This window comes from Euleptes europaea, chromosome 14, assembly GCF_029931775.1.
Source record: "Euleptes europaea isolate rEulEur1 chromosome 14, rEulEur1.hap1, whole genome shotgun sequence".
In the NCBI taxonomy this organism is placed as follows: Eukaryota; Metazoa; Chordata; class Lepidosauria; order Squamata; family Sphaerodactylidae; genus Euleptes; species Euleptes europaea.
Window position 1 is genome coordinate 150,170 of NC_079325.1, and position 19,088 is coordinate 169,257.

Here is a 19,088-nt window from a genome sequence, read left to right on the forward strand (position 1 = left end):
GTGGGAGAGGGACAGCTCCCAAAGGGTCGAACTCCACCCCATAAACTGCTTTGAATGGGCTCAAGCCAGTTGCTGAGTGTACCGAGTTGTTGTAGCAAATCAACCCAATTATCCTGGTGGTAGTTAGAAAAGCAACGCAAGTAGCATTCGATCACGGCATTAACCCTTTCTGTCTGCCCATCCATCTGTGGGTGATAGGCAGAGGACAGACCCTGTTCCACTCCAACCAGCCCCAGGAATGCCTTCCAACATTTTGAAATGAATACCGAGCCCCTGTTGCTCACAATCTTCCGCGGAAATCCGTGCAGGCGGAAGACCTGCTGCACAAACAGACGGGCTAATTTGTGGGCTGAGGGCATGCCTTCACACGGTATAAGGTGAACCTGTTTAGAAAAAAGGTCGGTGATAACCCAGAGAACCGACTTGCCCTGGTTAGGGGGGAGGCTGGTGATAAAATGCATTCCAATCACTTGCCAGGGCGCTGTCAGGTCTGTGTTTCAGTTAGTTTCGTTTTCCCACCATCTAGCCTTCAAGGTTTGTTTTGCATTCTTGGACTCTTTGAAGCCGACAGTAACCCGTGTGAACCACGGTGCCTTTGTGCTGTTTGTAATCTGTACTCTATGAAGCTGTACTGAGCTGTGAATGCTTTTTTTCAATGCTTTTATATTATCCAGTGCAGGCCAATTTGCTCCATTGCTGTCTTAGTTTCTCTGTGCTCTGCTAACCTATATGACCAGTAAAACCAGCTTCTTTGGACAGTTTTGTCTCCTGTTGTGGTTTGTGGTTCTTGTTAGGCCAAGTGCTTACAGGCGCCTCCGGGGTCTCTAGATGTTTCAATAATCCGGGAGACTTCCCCATCAGGTGTTTATTCGTGGCGCACGCTGGGCAAGACTTTATAAACCCGTTGATGTCCTGGCGCATCCCTGGCCAACAGAAGCGGCGTCGCACTAGGTGCAGGGTTTTAACAAAACCAAAATGCCCCCCTGTCTTGGAGCTGTGGCTCCACTCCAGTACCTCTCAGCGCAGTTTCTGGGGAACATAAGTTTTTCCCTCCGGGATGCCGTTCTCCCTCTCCCCCGGGAGCTTTCCCCCTCGCTCCTCCTGAAGAGCGTCCTCCCACCTAGCGTGAGTGGTCGTGGGAAGATCCCCTGGGATCACTAGGGGGTGGGGGGTAGAGGCCGCCTCCCCGTGGGGGAGGTCCTGGGCAGCCGGTGGGGCCGCCGCATGGGCTTGGGCTCAGGTCAGAACCCCTGCATTTGCCCCTTCTGGGTCCAAGCCAAGGTGTTCCGGGGTGAAAAGGGAACCTACCGGCCGCTCGACTCTACAATCGTACTGCGGCATGCGGGAGAGTCCATCCGCCAGACTATTCTCTTTTCCGGGACATGCTTAATAGTGAAGCGGAACTTCGAAAAGAAGTCCGCCCACCTAAGCTGCTTGGCAGAAAGCTTCCTCTGCCCCAAAATGGCTTCCAGGTTGTGGTGGTCCGTCCAGACCTCGAATGTTTCCGCTGCCCCCTCCAGGAATTGACGCCAGACCGTGAGGGCGTGCTTAATCACCATGGCCTCCTTCTCTCCGATCGGCCAGTTAAGCTCAGGCCCAGAGAATTTTTTTGAAAAGTACGCTCAGGGTTTGATCTCCCCTTGCTTGTTTCTCTGGAGGAGCGCCCCCCCCAATGGCCAGAAGCATCTACCTGGAGGGTAAACGGGTGAGAACAGTCTGGGTGGGCCAGAATGGGCTCCGAAGTAAAGCGGCTTTTCAGAAAATCAAACGCCGCCTGGCAGCGGTCATCCCATGCCACCTGATAGTTTGCAGTAGTAGCCGCCTGTCCCTTCCCCTTTGTTTTAAGGAGGTCCATGATGGGGAGGGCTATCTCGGCAAAGTCGGGGATGAAGGCGCGATAAAAGTTCGCGAAGCCCAAGAACTGTTGGACTTGTTTGCGAGTCCTGGGGGGTTCCCAATCTCGGACCGCCTGAACCTTCTCGGGGTCCATGATCAACCCGTTGAGGGATACGACATACCCGAGAAAGGTCAGTTGGTCCTGGTTAAAAGCACACTTAGATAATTTGGCATGCACGTGATGTTCTCGTAAGCTGCGCAGTACCTCCCTCACCAACTCCCGGTGTTCGTCCGGGTTCCTAGAATAAATTAGGATGTCATCTAAGTAGACTATTACCCCCTTATCCAATAAATCACGCAATATTTCATTTATTAGTTGCATGAAGCACGACGGAGCTCCAGACAACCCGAATGGCATGACTAAAAACTCAAATAGTCCATAACAACACGAGAAGGCTGTTTTCGCTTCACCCCCCTCCCTTATCCGGACCCAGTAATAGGCTTCACCAGGTCCAGCTTTGAGAACACCCGGCCTTCCTGGAGTTGACTGAGGAGGTCAGGGATGAGGGGAATGGGGTAGGCATTGGACTCAGTAACAGCGTTAAGCCCCCTATAGTCCACACAGATGCGGAGGTCCGAAGTTCCTTTCTTCTTTACGAAGAAGCAGGGTGACGAGAATGCGGCCTTGGAAGACTGTATGAACCCCCGGGCCAAGTTCTTATCGAGGAATTCTCGCAACACAGTTTTTTCTTGGGGGCTCATGGGATAAACCCGGGCTTTGGAGGGTTTAATGTCTTTGGTCAATTCGATGGTACAGTCCGTGGTGCGGTGAGAGGGTAGCAAATCACAGTCCTCCCCCTCGAAAACGTCCGCAAAATCACTATACTCTGGGGGTAGTATTGAGGGTTCCACCGCCGTGGCGCTCATCCCCCCCCCCTCGGGCATGTCCTCCCTGCAGTGTCGCTCGCACTGGGGGGAGTCGAACACCATCTGGCGCTGCACCCAGTCGATGCTTGGATTGTGCCCCGCCAGCCAATTATTCCCTAGGACCACCGGGTAAGCAATCCCAGGAGCTATAGTAAGGCTAATTAGTTCCCAGTGATCTCCCACCCCTAACAACACCGGGTGAGAACTCAAATGGACGGGGGCCCCTTGCAGATCACTCCCATCCATTTGACGGAACCGTAGTGGTTGATCCAATTCCGGAGCCCCTACTTGTAAATGGTCAAACACCCCTTGATCTATCAAGGTCCGGGAGCAACCAGAGTCCAGTATAGCAACTACCGCCACTGGATCCTCCCCCTTGGGATTCCGTAACACAACGGCTATCAGGAAGGTGTTACCCTGATTGCTCACCCAGGTCGGAACCGGATTGATGTTCCTAAAGGTAGCCTTCTCGTGCCGGTCCACTCACAGAAAGCCCTCCTCGTTTTTTGCCGGCGATGAGTCCTTGGAGCAGCAGCGATGAGTGCAGGGAGTGGGTGCTGGGTCAGCGCGCATAGCAGTACTCCCACGGTGGGTGGTCGGGCCCGCTGTTCTCCTCAGATCCGGGATACGGGTTGCTCTGGGTTGGGATACCAGGTATCAGATCAGCCATTACCGGGGCGGGTCTCCATTGAGCTGCAGATCTTGGGCAGGAGACCAGGTGCAAAGGGGGAGGGACGGAGTGCAAAAGGACTCCATTTTGTCCGTGGGGGAAACCATCTTGTTTCTATCCGGGGCCGGCGGAGAGCCTATCTGACAGGTATCTAATTCACACGTCCCAATCTAGGCATCTCTCACGGTACTCCAGCCCTTGGAAAGTTTTGCCTCATTAGCTGAACACAACCTGTACACAACTGGACACACGTTTACTTGGTCTGTACCAGACAAACTCTCCAAGAGAGACTTCTCACTTACATCACAGTGAAATATCAGAGGTCTGACATCAGGTCTGTTGCCAGCAAAACAAACAGAGAACTTCTTTGTGTCAATGTTTTTATTTAAAATAAAGCATAATTCTAGATTAGGAAAGAAGTTGATAAACAGTTTAGAAAAACACAAGTACAGTAAAAACATTTGATAAAAAATCAGGTCTAATATTTCTCAAACTTGTGTGTGTGTGTTAAGTGCAGTCAAGTTGCTTCTGACTCATGGCGACCCTATGAATCAATGTCCTCCAAAACGTCCTATTATTAACAGCCTTGCTCAGGTCTTTGAGGGCGGTTGGCTTCCTTTATAGAGTCCATCCATCTCTTGTTGGGTCTTCCTCTTTTCCTGCTGCCTTCAACTTTTCCTAGCATTATTGTCTTTTCTAGTGACTCTTGTCTTCTCATAATGTGTCCAAAATACGACAGCCTCAGTTTAGTCATTTTAGTTTCTAGGGTCAGTTCAGGATTGATTTGATCTAAAACCCACTGATGTGTTTTTTTGGAGGTCCAGGGTATCCGTAGCACTCTCCTCCAACACCACATTTCAAAGGAATCTACTTTCTTCCTATTCGCTTTCTTCGTTGTCCAGCTCTCACACCCATACATAGTAATAGGGAATATGATGGCATGAATTAACCTGATCTTGGTGGCCAGCTTAGCTGGCGAGTTTTAATGAGCTCAGGCTAGCCTGGGCCTGCTACCCATATTGATTCTGTGGGGGTGTTTCTTCCCCTAATGTTTTCTTACTTATTTGACTGTTTGCCCTCTTTCATATACTAAGCAATACTGCCCAAAACGCATCTCTCTATAGTGTTTATATCCAGGGATAATGGTGCCCCCTTGATTTTCCCCATTCCACCAGTTTTCTGAAATGCCCATTACATTGTTATTTAGCAACAAGTGTGCCCCAGTGCCCTGATCTTAGCGTTGGCATAGAGGCCCCTGTATTTCGCTTCCCTCTCTGAGGATCCCCACTCCCTCAGCCCTCAGGTCTCCTCATACATCCCTCCTTTACTGCCCAGTTCTCATTCTCAAGTTCCTGCCCTCTCCCAACAATGTTTTCCCAAGAATTTGCCACTATCCATTTGGCTTGAGTCATTCCAAAGCAGAAGGTCTCCAGCTCCTGTTGGCTTCCCGACAAGTTAGTCTAAAAGCTGCCCTGCCACCTTTTTGAGATTAAATGCCAGCAGCCTGTTTCCCTTTTGGTTCAAGTAAGCTTGGGCCAGTCACACAAGCTCTCAGCCTAGCCCTCCCCACAGGGTTGTTGTGAGGATAAAATGGAGAAGAGGAGAATGATCTAAGTCGCTTTGTGTCCCCATTGGCGAGAAAGGCGGGGTAGAAATAAAGTAAATAAATGAATACAGTAGGACTCCCTGCTGTCCAGACACATGGCTGCAGGAGTGCCAGGAAGGGAGGCATACTAAGCTTGTGAGACCCACGGAGGCGCTTTCTGCCTTTGGTTTTGGCAGGAGAGGAAGCAGCGGGCGGAGCGGCTGGCCGCCCTGAGAAGCGAGCAGCGACGCTTGGAGGTGCTCCATGAGGCAGAGATTGAGGCTCTGCAGAAGAAGCAGGCGGAGCGGCTGAAGGGCTTGCGGAAGAGCCATCAGGATCAGGTGAGGCGGGCGGCACTCGAGGAAAGGGGCAAAGGCAGGGAGCTCTCCAGCTGGAAACAGACAGAAGAGGTTTTGTGGGTGGGAGGCCAGGAGAGCTGGGGCTCGAGAAAGGGCCTGTGGGTGGTGCCGCCCCCCCGGCCGGTTTTGGAGAAGCCTGTTCCTGTATCCTTTCCCCACTAGTAGGAGGCTCTTTGTGGGTTCAGCTGGAGAGCTCCTCTGCTGCTTCTCCATCTGACCGTAAGGCAGTTCCCTTCCCACCCCCCTCAAGTAACACCTTGCCATGCCTGCTTCTTAATCTTGGGCTAATTCCATTCTTGCTCGTGTTCTGCAGAAGCAAAAGATACTGCTGCATGGATGGGAGCTGGAGACCAGGGCTGCAGATGTGCAGACCAAAGATACTAAACTCCAGGCCCAAGGAGAAGTGTGTGCTGTGAGCCAGGGTGCGGATCCAGTGGGATTTGGCTAGCTGAAGCATTAATGTTTTTCTCCACGGAGGTGTTTTGCAAGGCCCACAGTATTGAAGAGGGACATATGTGTGGATTTTATAGGAAAGACCCCTTGATCAGAATGCAATTGTCTCGGCAGCTGCTACTTCCGGTCCATGCAGCGTTCCCTTCCCATGCCCGTCCTTTGAGGCCTCCCTCCATCTGCTTTCACGTGGGGAGGGGGGGGACTGCATTGTTCGCCAGCCTGGAGCTGACTGCACAGCCTGGAGTCAAACCGCAGAGAGTCTGGCCCTGTTGTGGTGCTCCTTTTTGGGCATGGTCTCGCCAACATCCCTAACGGGGGACTTGGCCTAGCTGAACTTCCTTTATCCTTTTGCCAAGGACTCCTCTGCTGCCTGGGGTTCCTTTTGTGTGTGTGGGGGGGTGGGGTGTGTGTGCCAGTGGCAGATGAAGGTGTTCGGGCTTAAGTGTTTGGTGGCAGATTGACAAGTGCGTGAGAGTTTTCCCCCATTTCCTTTTTGTTATTAATTCCAATGTGGATTCTTTAATTATTGGGTTGTTTCATATGGTTTTGTTGTGTTATTGTCTCTTTTGTCAGTGTTGTTTTGTTTCCATAATTCTACATCATAATTATTCCCGTTATTTTCGACTGAAGCTCTCCCCCCTCTTTTCTCTGGTTGGTACCTTCATGGTTTTGCATCCAAATTGAACAACATTCAAAGGGATTGTAGTACTTTCTGAGGACACCCATGTTGCCAAATTTCTGACAGAATACCCTCTCTTTTCCCTGGTTTTTTTTTTTTTTTTTTTAAGGCAACGAAAGGCCATTATTTACCATTAAGGTATCTGGGAGAACTGATAAGAAAGATTCCAAACAGTAACACAGACAGCACTGCAGCCACGTAGCCTGAAGAACGGTAGCATGAGGAAGAGGCAGACTGGGAAGGGGAGAGCATTTGGTGGCCCAAGGAGGGGAAGGCAGCCGCAGGAGGAGAAAGGGCCGTGATGTAGATTTGCTTTCGGCTTGAGGTTTGGAGAGCAGCAGGCAAGCAAAGGAGTGCAGACAGCCAGGGGAGGTCTGGTGTAGCAGGGCAGGCTCTGGGAGGAGAGAGGAAGGCAAAGCCCCACCCCACATCTTTCAGGAGTGGAATACCTCACACATGTATGTAACTCCATTGGTTACAGCTTGCAGTCAAGAATGCCCAGAACTGCGCTCCCTGCTCCCCCTACAGAACTCAGTACTCCCTCTAGACCTTTTATTCAGAAAATGCCGTCTGCCTTGTAAAAATGAAACCAACAGAGGCAGAGACTGCAATAAGGGGGGGGGAACAAAGGGAAAGAAAATTATGGTGTGCATTTTTTTAATTTTTCTGATAATATTTATAAACTCGCATTTGGTAAAACCCTAAGCTTGCTAATGATATATTTAAAGAACACACAGTAAAGATACTATGACAGGTACAATAAAAACATCAGCAAATATATATAAAAGTGACCATAACAACATAAAGACCTGAGATGGTAATTAAAGTTGGAGACTGAATGAACAAGAACCAGAAATTCATCAACTGAAATAGAGGGACAATAAATGGCCACCTCAGGGGCTGTTAAAGCAACAAATCAAACACTCTTTGGAACATTCCTGTCTCTACTTGATACTGAAGGTCTTTCCCTGAGGGCCCCTCCGTCCTTCCTGGAGAGGGAACTCAGCATCTTTGGTGCCCTTGGTGAAAAGGTCGTGCTGGGTATATTCACTCGCCTCTCAAGGAGTGACATAACAGACCCTCAGAGGAAGTTCCGAGACTATAGGTAGGTTCTTGTGGAGAAGGCAGCTCTTGATGTACCTGAGAAGTCAAAAACAGCACATTGATTTGGGCCTGGAAACAACTGGCATGCCTGTGTTGATGCTGTAGAATCAGCATAGTGGGGTTTATGTCTCCAGCTCTTGTCTATCCCACTGCACAGTCTTCAGTTACTTTCTGTGGCTGGGTCCTTCGCTGCTAGGAAAAGGAGGTCTCTGGGCAGCCAGCTTTGATTGGTGAAAGACCCTGCTGATTGCAACTGCCATCTGATCGAGGAGCAGTGTGGAGTCCAGGGGAGCCCCCCAACTGTAAGCCTGTATCAAGGGGGAGTGCATCCCTATCTAGCAGAAGGGAATATGAATTGCCAAACACCATCAACTCAGCCTTCTCTGAATTAATATTCATTTTGGTTACTTTCATCCAGAAGCGAGAGAGAGAGGCCAAGCACACTTCATGTTGTCCACATGGCCGTGATGACCGAGACCACGGGTCCAGTGGTTTCCCGCAGGCAGTGAAGAATAGAGGCGACAACCAATGGTATTCCTTGCAAAGCCCCGGCCTCAAGAGCTGTGAAGTCAGTGGGCCGTCTCTCAGCACCACCCTTTGGAATTGACCTTGTAGAAGATTCCACGGTCGCCATCTCTAGGCCTCATTCCTGCCCGTTGGCCCAGAAGGGCACCTTGGCTGATGCTGTCATTAGCAGAAGCGAAGTGACTGCAGTCCATGTCCCAGTGCAGGTTGTCCACAAGCGGCGATGAGAGCCGTTTCCATCGCAAAACCAGATGAGTCAGGTGTCATCAGCTCCACCCAAGAACCTCTCCTGGAACCTGCAGGAACACAGGGGGGGCGGATGACGGAGGCCTGATGTGTGATGCCGGTTTTGCTTGCCAGAGTTTGGCCAGGCAGCCGCCTTCACACCTTTGCTCTCTTCTTTCATATGCAGGAAGAGGTCTTGAGGAAGAAGAAGCAGGAGGTGCTTGATGAAGGGAAGAAGCTGGAGGAAGAGATAAACGTATGTGACTATTTGGTCTCTTTGTTTGCCCTCTGCTTCCCCCCACCCTTCAGTTCTCCAGAGGAAGAGGTGTTGAAGCGAGAGCAGAAGTGGGCCAGGTTCCAACTACAAGCTTCCGTCATTAGATGAGTACAATGGACATGACTGAATCCACTGTTTGCCTCCTGTGCAGTCCCTGTATGCGGGGGGGGGGGGGAATCATAGCACTTGTATGTGGCAGTCATCAGATGGGCAGCATGAACACATGAAGCTGCCTTATACTGAGTCAGACCTTTGGTCCATCAAAGTCAGTATTGCCTACTCAGACCGGCCACGGCTCTCCCGGGTCTCAGGCAGGGGTCTTTCACGCCACCTACTTGCCTGGTCCCTTTAACTGGAGATGCCGGGGATTGAACCTGGAACCTTCTGCATGCCAAGCAGATGCTCTACAAACTGAGCCATGGCCCCTCCTTGCATCTGGCTTGTAGTGTAAGAGGTCAGCCTGGGTGTGGGGAGAAAGCCCCGGCAGGGCAGAGCACACGGGAGGTCTTCGAAGTGGAGAAGGCTGGTGAGCTAGAGCACAACTGTTGCCTCCCTGACTATTCCCTGGATTGGGCTAAAGGTTTAGTTCCTAGCAGGGCTGAGAATTCCTGGAAATCCACTGGCAGCCGTGCAGGGTTGGCACTACCAGCCTAGGTATACTGGAGGTCTGATGCCACCTAAGGCCACCCTGGGAAGGGAGAGTAGCTGGCTTGAATAGCTGTGTCCAGAGGATCAAGGCAGTAGGGCTGTTCTCCACCACCCCCGGATGAAGGAACGGTGGGTGGATGCCGGTGTCTTGGCACCTCCCGGCCTGCATTCCTTTCACAACCTCAGGAGCTGCGCTGAGTGGTGATGGGGGGTGGGGGCTCAGAGGGAACAGTTTTTGGAAATGGAAGGTTGGTATCAAGACACACAACCCTGCAAACAGACACTGTGCAAAACTGCAGGGGTGGGGTTAAGTCTATCCCCCTACCCCTTCAGGCTGATACCCTGGGGAGGGGTCATGACTTGGTCCCAGAGCGTCTGCTGTGCAGGCAGAAGGTCCCAGGTTTGATCTGCTGCCAGTCAGAACAGGCAGTGCTGACCTTTGAACACCAGTAGTCTGACTTGGTATAAGGCAATGAACCAAGAACCGGGGCCCAGAAGCCATGGCCCTTCTGCAGAGGCAGCTTTGCATTCACTGGCATCCAGTCCCTTGCCGCCTCTGACTATGGAAATTCCTTTCAGTCGCCTTGGCAGGTATCCACTGAGGGACCTCTCCGTCGTCAGTCTCTCTGACCTCCTTTCATAGCCTTCTGTGCTCATGGTCATTGCCATGTCCACTGTCCATGAATTCCACAATGTAGTTACGCATTGAGTAAAGAAGTATTTCCTTTTGTCTTTCCTGAATCTAGTGCCTATCGAATTCATTGGGTGCCCCCAAGTTCTAACGTGTTGGGAGAGGGAGAAAAAGGGCTCTGTGCCCACTTCCTTCACAACAGGCGTAACTCTCGTGCCCGCTTTGGCCCTGACCCTGGACAGCCCCACGCCATGCTGAGCTCGTCAGAGCTCAGAAGCTAAGCAGGGTCGACCCTGGCAAGTGTGTGGATGGGAGACCTCCAAGGAATACCAGCGTCATGACGTGGATGGCAAACCACATCTGAATGTCTCTTGCCTTGAAACACCCCCCCCCCGGGAGGGGGTCGCCATAAGTCAGATGTGACTTGATGGCAAAAAGAAAAAAAAATCATGCCCCCTTAGTTGTCTTTTTTCCTAAATGAGAAAGGTCCAGACTCTTTAGCCTTTGGTTCTTGTAGGTTATCCGGGCTGTGTAACCGTGGTCTTGGTATTTACTTTCCTGACGTTTCACCAGCTGCTGTGGCAGACATCTTCAGAGGAGTAACACTGAAGGACAGTGTCTCTCAGTGTCAAGTGTGTAGGAAGAGTAGTATATAGTCAGAGAGGGTTGGGTTTGAGCTGAGTCATTGTCCTGCAGAGTATTAAAGGTAATGTGCAAATCATTGTCCTGTAAGAATCAAAATAATGTGCTAATGAGGGTGTGGTATGAACTCTGACCGTGAAAGCCTTCGACAATATCTTTAGCCTTTCTTCACAGAATAGGGGCTCCAACCCCATAATCATATTAGTTGCCCTCCTTTGTAGTTTTTCCAGCTCTACAATATCTCTTGAAGAACTAGATGCAGTGTTGCCAATGAGGCCACCCCATTGATCTGGACAAGGGCACTATTATATTTGCCTCTTGATCCTCCATCCCAAGTCGTGGGCTCACCACAGAAAGCCATGGGTGTATCACTGCGGCATGACATAGGTGGGCAGGAGCAGAGCCAATCCCTGGTGTTCCCTCCCTCAGGAAGCCGCTGTGACAACCCAGCTCCGCATGGTCGAGTCCCATAGAGAGCAGCAGGCTCTGTCAGAGGCTGTCCAGCAGCTGCGCTCAGCTCTGCTGGAACTCCAGGCTCAGAAAGCAGAGCTGGAATCACAGGTGGAGCTGCTGCGCTTGCAGAGTCAGCGGCTGCAGCAGGAGGTCAGGTATGTGTGTTGGCAGGAGGGTGGGGGCCTCTCGGGCTGTGTTCTGTCCCCAGACCTGCTGGGACCCGGCTGACGTCTGTGAGCCCCTCTTGGGGTGTTCCACTTCCACCCTTGCTCAGTGAATGTCGGTGGTGGGAAGCGGGAGGGAGGGAGGCTGCTCTTGGGCGCGGCTGGGCTCTGCTGCCAACAGCCTTTCCCACCTCTCCAATGTTGAGGAAGGATCTGCTCGTGGCCTCCATGAGGCTGGATGAGCAGCAGAGACTGTGGCCACCGCGCAGCCCGGTTGGCTGCCGCTTGCCACAGACGTTGGTGCGTTAGTTCTCCTTTGGTTCATGGATAGCGAGCTGGAGGCTGCAAGCAGGAGCAAGCAAGAGCTGCTGAAGAAGCTGGACGTGCAAAGCAGTGAAGCATCTCCAAGGAAAATGGAAGAAGGAGGCGACCTGCGGGTGGAAGACTTGAGAGAGAGCCATCCAGCTGTTAGTAAAACCCAGGTGCTGGAGTGTTGACAGGGTGGGCGGGGCTTGATTGGGATCGAGCAACCATTTTCAGTCCCAGAGCTCATCCCGTTGTTTCGAGTAGGATCAGTATTTGGGCCTATGGCTGCTTCCTATTAACTGAGGATTATTTCCTTCCCCAGAGGAAGGATTCTTTCTCTGCGGAGCATGACTCCTTGTTTAGCAAAGGAAGTTATAGGGTCTGAGTACCTAGATTCACAGTTGTGGTCTCTGTGGAATCACGCAGGATGTTGGGCCTGCCACAGGGAATGTTCTAGAGCACAGAGCACTCCCCCATCCAAGTCAGAGTAGACAATGTTGGGCTCTAAAAACAGCTTCATATGGGTGACGGGGGGGGGGGACTGCTTCATGGTGGGGTGCCCCAGGCAAGCAACCTCAGTTAAAATCTCCTGGGGTGGAGTCCGGACTGCCATTGCATTTTAATTAACTAAGTTTTAAAATTATTCAACCCTCCAGCCCTCCTCCAGAGAGATGGAATCTGAAACTAACCAGAACAATGAAGAAAGCAGCCTCATTCTGGACCGGTAAGTGTCTTTGATGCTCTAAGAACAGCCGCGTTTTCTAGATGGGGCCCAGTTCAAAGATTTGAGCAACTTATGGTGGACAAGTCCGTAAAGCTTGGTTGTTTTTTGCCCCTGGGGTGTCTTCCTAATGGGGAGGTGTTAATAAGATGCTGCATGCCCCACAGCTTTCTGTTCTGCATCCCATGGTCTGCATGGCATGAGTCACTTAACCATTGGGGTTTGAATTCAACTTGCTTGGGACTTGGCATGAAGTCTTACAAAGGGAGGGGTTGTGGCTTAGCGGCAGAGCCTCTGCTTTGCAAGCAGAAGGTCCCATGCTCAATCCTTGGCATCTCCAATTAAAAGGATCAGGTCACAGGTGGTGTGAAAGACCTCAGCTATCAAAGTGGACCATACTGAACTTGATTGACCAATAGTATAAGGCAACTATATGTGGTCATAGGTTTGCTTCTCTCGTTGCAGGGTTCGTCATTACATTTCTACTGAAGGGGCTTCCATAAAGAATGCCAAGGAATTCTTGGTGCACCAGAACCATTCCATGAGGAAAAGGCAAACCACCCTGAGAGCTGTTAAACAGCACTGGCACCGTGACCTGCAAATGGCACAGGAAGCCATTGAAGACACAGGCCGGTCCCAGGTTTTGGAGGGTGTGCGTAGGAACCTGGAGGAGGTGAGTCCTTTCTTTCCTCCCACCCACCTTGTTTTTCTCCCCAATGAGGACGTAAAGCAGCATACGTTGTACTTATATCCATGTTATCACCACAACCCTGTTAAGCTGAGAGAGTGTGAGTGGCCCAAGGTCACCGCATATGCTTCCATGGCAGGTCATAGGGATTCATACCTGGCCCTCAGTGGGTTGCACTGTCAGAAGGCGGCTCTGTGGGAGAACAGGTGCCATCTCAACCTGGTCAGGAGCCTCCAGGCTTTCCAAGGAGCACATCCACCTCCAGAGTTAGGGCATGTGCATCCTCTGGTTCTGGATCAGTACCCATAATGAATGGTTATCTATGGACGTGGAACTCTCGATCCCTGTTAGCAGACTGGGCACCGTCTTGCAACTAAATTAATTGGTTGCAGAGTTTAAAAAAACAAAAACAAATAACTCTTATGAGATGCAGGCTCTCCTACTTGGAACAGGAACAACTCCAGCCTCATAGCAGTCTGCAAGGAGGAACCTTACTCTGTACGGCACTGTTCTTCTTTGATAACTCCAAAAAGTGGGAAATAGTTTGTGTGTGTGTGTGTGTGTGTGTGTGTGTGTGTGTGTGTGTGTGTGTGTGTGTATTAAAAAGAAACTATGTCGTAAGGAAACAGATTGACAAAACCAGAAAAATTCCAACGGTTAATGTTCTGCAAGACAGGGCCAAACAAAACAACAAGAGTACATCACTAGAATCATAGAGTTGGAAGGGGCCAACCAGGCAATCTAGTCCAACCCCCTGCTTAATGCAGGATCAGCCTAGCGCATCCCTGACAAGTGTTTGTCCAGCCTCTGCTTAAAGACTGCCAGTGAGGGGGGAGCTCACCACCTCCCTCAGTAGCCCATTTCACTGTCAAACAACTCTTACTATAAAAAAGTTTTCCTAATATCCAGCCACTACCTTTCCTCCCACAATTTAAACCCATCGCAAGTTCTATCCGCTGCTGCCAAGAGGAACAGCTCCCTGCCGTACTCTTAAGTGACAGCCCTTCAAGTACTTGAAGAGAGTAATCATGTCCCCCCTCAACCTCCTCTTCTCCAGACTAAACATTCCCGAAGAGCAGTACACTCCTTCTATCTGGGATGGTCGTCCTCTTTCACCGAGCACGCAGCTTCGGGAGGGACGCACATGGAGCAGTGAGGGAGGTAGGGGACACCCGCCCAGCCAGCCAGATCAGCCAAATCAACCCTGGCGATCAATGGGGTGACAGATGTCGCAGCCAGATCGCCCTCACATCCAACTAAACATTCCCAACTCCCTCAGCCTTTCCTTGTAGGTCTCCATGCCCCTGATCATCCTCGTCGCTCTCCTCTGCATCCACTCCATTCTGTCCACATCCTTTTTGAAGTGAGGCCTCCAGAACTGCACACAGTACTCCAGGTGCGGCCTGACCAATGCAGTGTACACTAGTGGTGACATACAGCTCTCAGCTCAAACTGGTTCAACGCATCATTAACAACCTACAAGCTATGCTGGACAATGATACTCCTTTCTCAAAGGCATTGGGAGGCAAATCTTTTCTTGCTCACAGACAGTCTCCCAACCTTAAGTGACTTCTCTCCCACAACAGTGCCCTTCCTAACATGGACACAGACTCTGGGACTACGGTCTGCACAAACCAAGAAGCTAACTCTGTTCCCATATCCACTCTGGCAACACAATCACTGGGCCTAACAATACCAGCCATACAATCTCAGGTCCATTCCCTGTTCACCTTCCAACGCTGTATATTCCATCAAATGCTAGCAATGCCCTTCCACTCTCTACAGTGGACAAGCAAATCAGTTCCTATGCAAAAGAATAATTGGACATAAATCTGACATTAGAAACCACAACTCTCAAAAACCAGTGGGAGACAAAATATTGTCGAAGTGGGAGACATTTTAATCTTCCAGGTCATTCCGTTGCTAACCTAAAAGAGGCCGTCCTCCCTCAGAGAAGCTGATAGACTCAGAGAAACTGATAGACTCATCAGAGAAGCTGATAGACCCAGGAAATGGGGCCAGGTTACAGACATTAGACATTTTTCTAAAGATGTGGGAGAACCCTCAGGAATATCCAAATAAAATAAAATTAAAGTTGATGTTGAAATGCCAAGGTCTCAACTGGCATTTTGAGGTAGATTGGAGTAGCTGCCTGCCCGTTCTCTGAATAATGATGGACAGGGGGGAGAGTCAGGTACTGAATGTACAAGACCAACAAAATATAAAATAGTACCCAACTATTGGTGTAAACTTATATTCAAGATTCACTATGTGTTTGTATATATAAATATGAATTCAATAGTAGCCGAGGTCCGTATTACATTTGTAATGCAAGTCTTACAAAATGACACCTTATAATACAGACTGAATATAAAATAATTCTTTTATGCCGTGTTTCTTCATATATCATATGCTGCAAGTTGTCTCCTTCATGTAGCAGCCAAATTCTGTGTTGTTAACAAGCTCCTAGGTTTCACTTGTTTCATAGGGATTAACTTCCTTAGAACATTCTCAAACTTCAAAACTTCTTTCTAACAAAATTACAATAACAAATCAAATACTTTTAAAACTTATTGTCTCCAAAGTATTCACTGCTTTATATATTTATGAATAGTATATTACAATAATTGTATCTGAGCAGGATCTTAATTGGATGTATTAGTACATACACAGGCCAAAAATGCATGGCCATTTTATCATGCGATTCTCCTGCAAATGTAGCAGATTGCGGGGGACTTACACGCATGGCCGCCACCCTCCCACAGGATCAACCCACCTTCCCCCGAAACCTACCGGGGGTTTCCTCTCCATGCCTTTTTGCCTTTTTTTAAAAAAGGTCACTACAATTGTGAGTGTTCTCGGGTGTGTTTACGTGCGCGGGTTCGACTCCCCTTCCTTCCGCCAGGAGAAGGCAAGAGGGTGATGGGGCCTAGAGGGAGAAAGGCAGCAGCAGCAGACCGGCCTCCGCCTCCACCCGCAGAGGAAGAGCGCCAGAGCCTGCGCCTCTCTCTCTCTCCCTCTTCCTCCCCCTCCCCCCTCTCCGCTCGGCAACCCAGTCAGGTGGAGGTGCCCCTTCTCACCCATGCAGTCAATTTTTTAAACACGTGATTGAAAGGTGCACGACAGGGGAGGGACAAAAAAATTCAAAGCTTGCCATATGTTAACGGCCACAGAGTTCCTCAGATCTTTATGTAATGTTTTTATCTGTAAATACAGTAAGTACAGTAGCCACCCCCCCATGCTGCTGGCAATGAGGCAGGTGAGGGGCTAGGGTGGGGGGGCTGGAGAGGGAGTGGGCACTATGTTTGAGCCCGCTGGGCTGCCGTAGGAGCACCTCAGTTGCTGTGGCCATCAGGCGAGCAGGTTTGCTGGTGAGTGGCTGCCCTGATGGGCAAGAGGAGAAGGATGGGATTCCCCCCCCCCCATGAGCCTTGCGGATTACCACTTATAAATATTATCAATAAATTGCTTCCCACCCTCTTGCCTGAACAGAAAGGGCCATCATAGTAAAACGGACTTTCTGTGGAAACATTCATGAGGCGTTTTTTTCTCCCAGGAAGCAAGGCAGTTGGATGAAATGAAGTCTGCCATGAGAAGAGGCCAAGCTCTGCTGAAGAAGAAAGAGGAGAAGCTTAGCCAGCTGGAGGTGTCCTTGTTGGAAGAGGTAATCCCCCCCTCCAAGAACCGACCCCTCCCTGTGGAGCAGCAGCATGCCTTGAAGAGTGGGGTGGGGACAGTCTTGCCGAGGGGCAGAAGGAGCCCTCCAAAGCAGCCAGCGAGAACTCTTGCCAGCAAAAAAGCCAGGAAGGTGGTATAGCCGTGGTGGTGGCTGGTCCCAATGGGGTGCTTGTAACAGACTAGAAGGGTCGTTGCTCTCTCCTGTTGCATCTGGGGGAGGAGAGGGGGCTGCTCATTTCTGTGACTGAGCGAGGGGGCGCAGCACCCTCCAGCATCCCAGCATGGCCTCTTCAGTGGTATCCCTCCTCTGCTTGCCGGGCATCTTGGACCCTCAGCCATGGAGGAAGCAGGAAGGCGGGGGCTTGTGGTAAGAAAAGGCTTTCCACCTTCTCTCCCAAAGTTCTCTGAGGAAGATACGCTGAAGGGGACAGCATGCAAGAAGGTGGTGACCTTTGACTTCAGTGACTCGGAAGACTCGTGTGGTGGGGCAAACACCGAGGAGTCTCCCCACAAAAGTAAGAGTCTAGACACATAAGGCCCACAAGTAGTGTCACAGAAGCTGTGCCCAAGAGCCGTTCAGCATGTGCAGCCTGGCATGGTAGCGGTCAGGAGTTCCCGACTGTTGGGCTTCTTCTCCTGCTGCTTGGAACGCATTGTTACAGCAGTGGGCGGCTAAAAGTGGGCTGTGGCGTGCTGCCTTTCCTTAATGTAATGCTGCCACCAGTTGTTCAGAGTTACCCCGCGACACCCGGGCTTTCTTTTAGGCCATTTATTCATGGAAGGTTTGCGTTGGATTTGTCACTCTATAGATGCACATTTCCCCCATTTGAATTCTCAAAACTCTGCATGGCGGCTTATTGTTGAGTTTTGAGAATATGGATGGGGAAAAAGTGCATCTAAAGAGTGGCAAATCCAATGCAAAACCTTCCATGAATAAATGGCCTTAGTCTCTTTCCTCTTTCTGCTGGGTGAGGGAGGAGCGTTCGCCTCCTAAACGAATCCAGTTGCTCAGCTCTGAAACTCCCACCCTTCAGGGTGGTATTCCCTCAGAGCGCTTCATGAAATCCAGGCTTTTCTGGAGGCCTGGGGGCTGGGGGGCTGGCGACCTCTCTCTGTCAGACAGAACGACCTCTTTGCACCCAGGCAGTGCCCCCTGTTCTGCCAGGCACCCTAATGTGGGGTCTGAAGGCATCTGCCCTATATCGCCATGGGTCTGCTAAGTCAGTCCTTTCTCTCCCTTCCCTGCAGTTGTTGACTTGAAACCAGATGTGCAGTTTGCCCAGAGTGACAAGATCCAGTACCTGACAGAGTCCCTGCAGCGGATTACCAGTGATCTGAACGGTGTCCTTGGCTTCCTGAGTAGCTTCAGCAACCAGCTGCCTCCTCGCTTCCCTTCCACCCCAGGGCCAATGTCCCCTCTGCCCAAGGACAGCAGCATTCCTCTTGCGGCTTACATCTCTCTGGCACATGCCCATTCTGCCTCGCCATTTGTGCCTTCTCCTGGTCCCCCTCTGACTAACCACTGGGCCTGGCGTGCTGGCTTGGGTCCCAGGCTGGCAACATCTCCTGGCCAGGCTGTGGACAGCATGTTGGCAGAGAAGTGGCACAAGTATTTCCCAGGTGAGAAGCTTTGGGGCATCTTGTTCACATGGAACCATTGCAGAGCTCTTTCCCCATTCCTCACCTCCCAATCAATCCTTGCCAGAAAAAAACAACCCAGGTCTGGCAGGAGGAATAGTCTGGGCCATGCTGGTGAGTCCGCATAGCATCAGTTGATGCACCTGAGTGGAGGAGAGGGGCAGAATGGTGCAGGTGATCAGTGAGTGGGACATTTGTGAAGGTATGCCCATGCATGTGCTGTTGAGAGACCTCCCCTTTGTAGGCCCCCTTATTGTGGCAACGGCACCAGCTGGTCCTGAAGGCCAAGAGTTTCCAGATGTGGAGGCCTCAGTGGGCCTGCAGTCTGGAGACCCTCAGGGCTTGAACTGCAGCTGGGACCTGAGCCCGGAGATTTTGCCTCCTGTGGGCTTTTCGGGCACCTCCTCTCATCCCTTGGAGGTTGTGGGCTTGGAATAAACAGCAGGCTCCATGAAGAAAGACTGAAATTAGTTGACCTCTGCTCATACCCAGGCAGCTTTACCGTGGGTGGCACACAAGAGCTGGGAAGATGGGCACTGTGCTGGTACAGGAAGACTGCATGACACTTCTGGGGCAACAGAAAACAATTCGGCGCCCTCCTCTGTATGACAGCCCTTCACGTACTTGAAGATGGTTATCATATCACCTCTCAGAGGAGAATACTGAGAGGGGATATGATAACCATCTTCAAGTACTTGAAGGGCTGTCATATAGAGGAGGGTGCTGAGTTGTTTTCTGTTGCCCCAGAAAGTTTGACCAGAACCAATGGATTGAAATTAAATCAAAAGAATTTCCGTCTAGACATCAGGAAGAATTTGTAACATTTAGAGCTGTTCTCTTAGTGGAACAGGCTTCCTTGGGAGGTGGTGGGCTCTCCTT

The 19,088-nt window shown here is 50.7% G+C and overlaps 1 protein-coding gene across 1 annotated transcript in view; it reads left to right on the forward strand.

Annotated features, from left to right (window-relative positions):
• The window catches only part of CEP164 (centrosomal protein 164), a 72,927-nt gene that overhangs the window by 50,983 nt on the left and 2,856 nt on the right, over positions 1 to 19,088 (forward strand). The window contains exons 12-20 of the mRNA XM_056860251.1: positions 5,216 to 5,359; positions 8,551 to 8,619; positions 10,991 to 11,169; positions 11,510 to 11,645; positions 12,141 to 12,208; positions 12,671 to 12,878; positions 16,450 to 16,557; positions 16,972 to 17,086; positions 17,820 to 18,191. Of these exons, the coding sequence (XP_056716229.1) occupies positions 5,216 to 5,359; positions 8,551 to 8,619; positions 10,991 to 11,169; positions 11,510 to 11,645; positions 12,141 to 12,208; positions 12,671 to 12,878; positions 16,450 to 16,557; positions 16,972 to 17,086; positions 17,820 to 18,191 (1,399 nt within the window). The remainder of the gene's footprint in view (positions 1 to 5,215; positions 5,360 to 8,550; positions 8,620 to 10,990; positions 11,170 to 11,509; positions 11,646 to 12,140; positions 12,209 to 12,670; positions 12,879 to 16,449; positions 16,558 to 16,971; positions 17,087 to 17,819; positions 18,192 to 19,088) is intronic.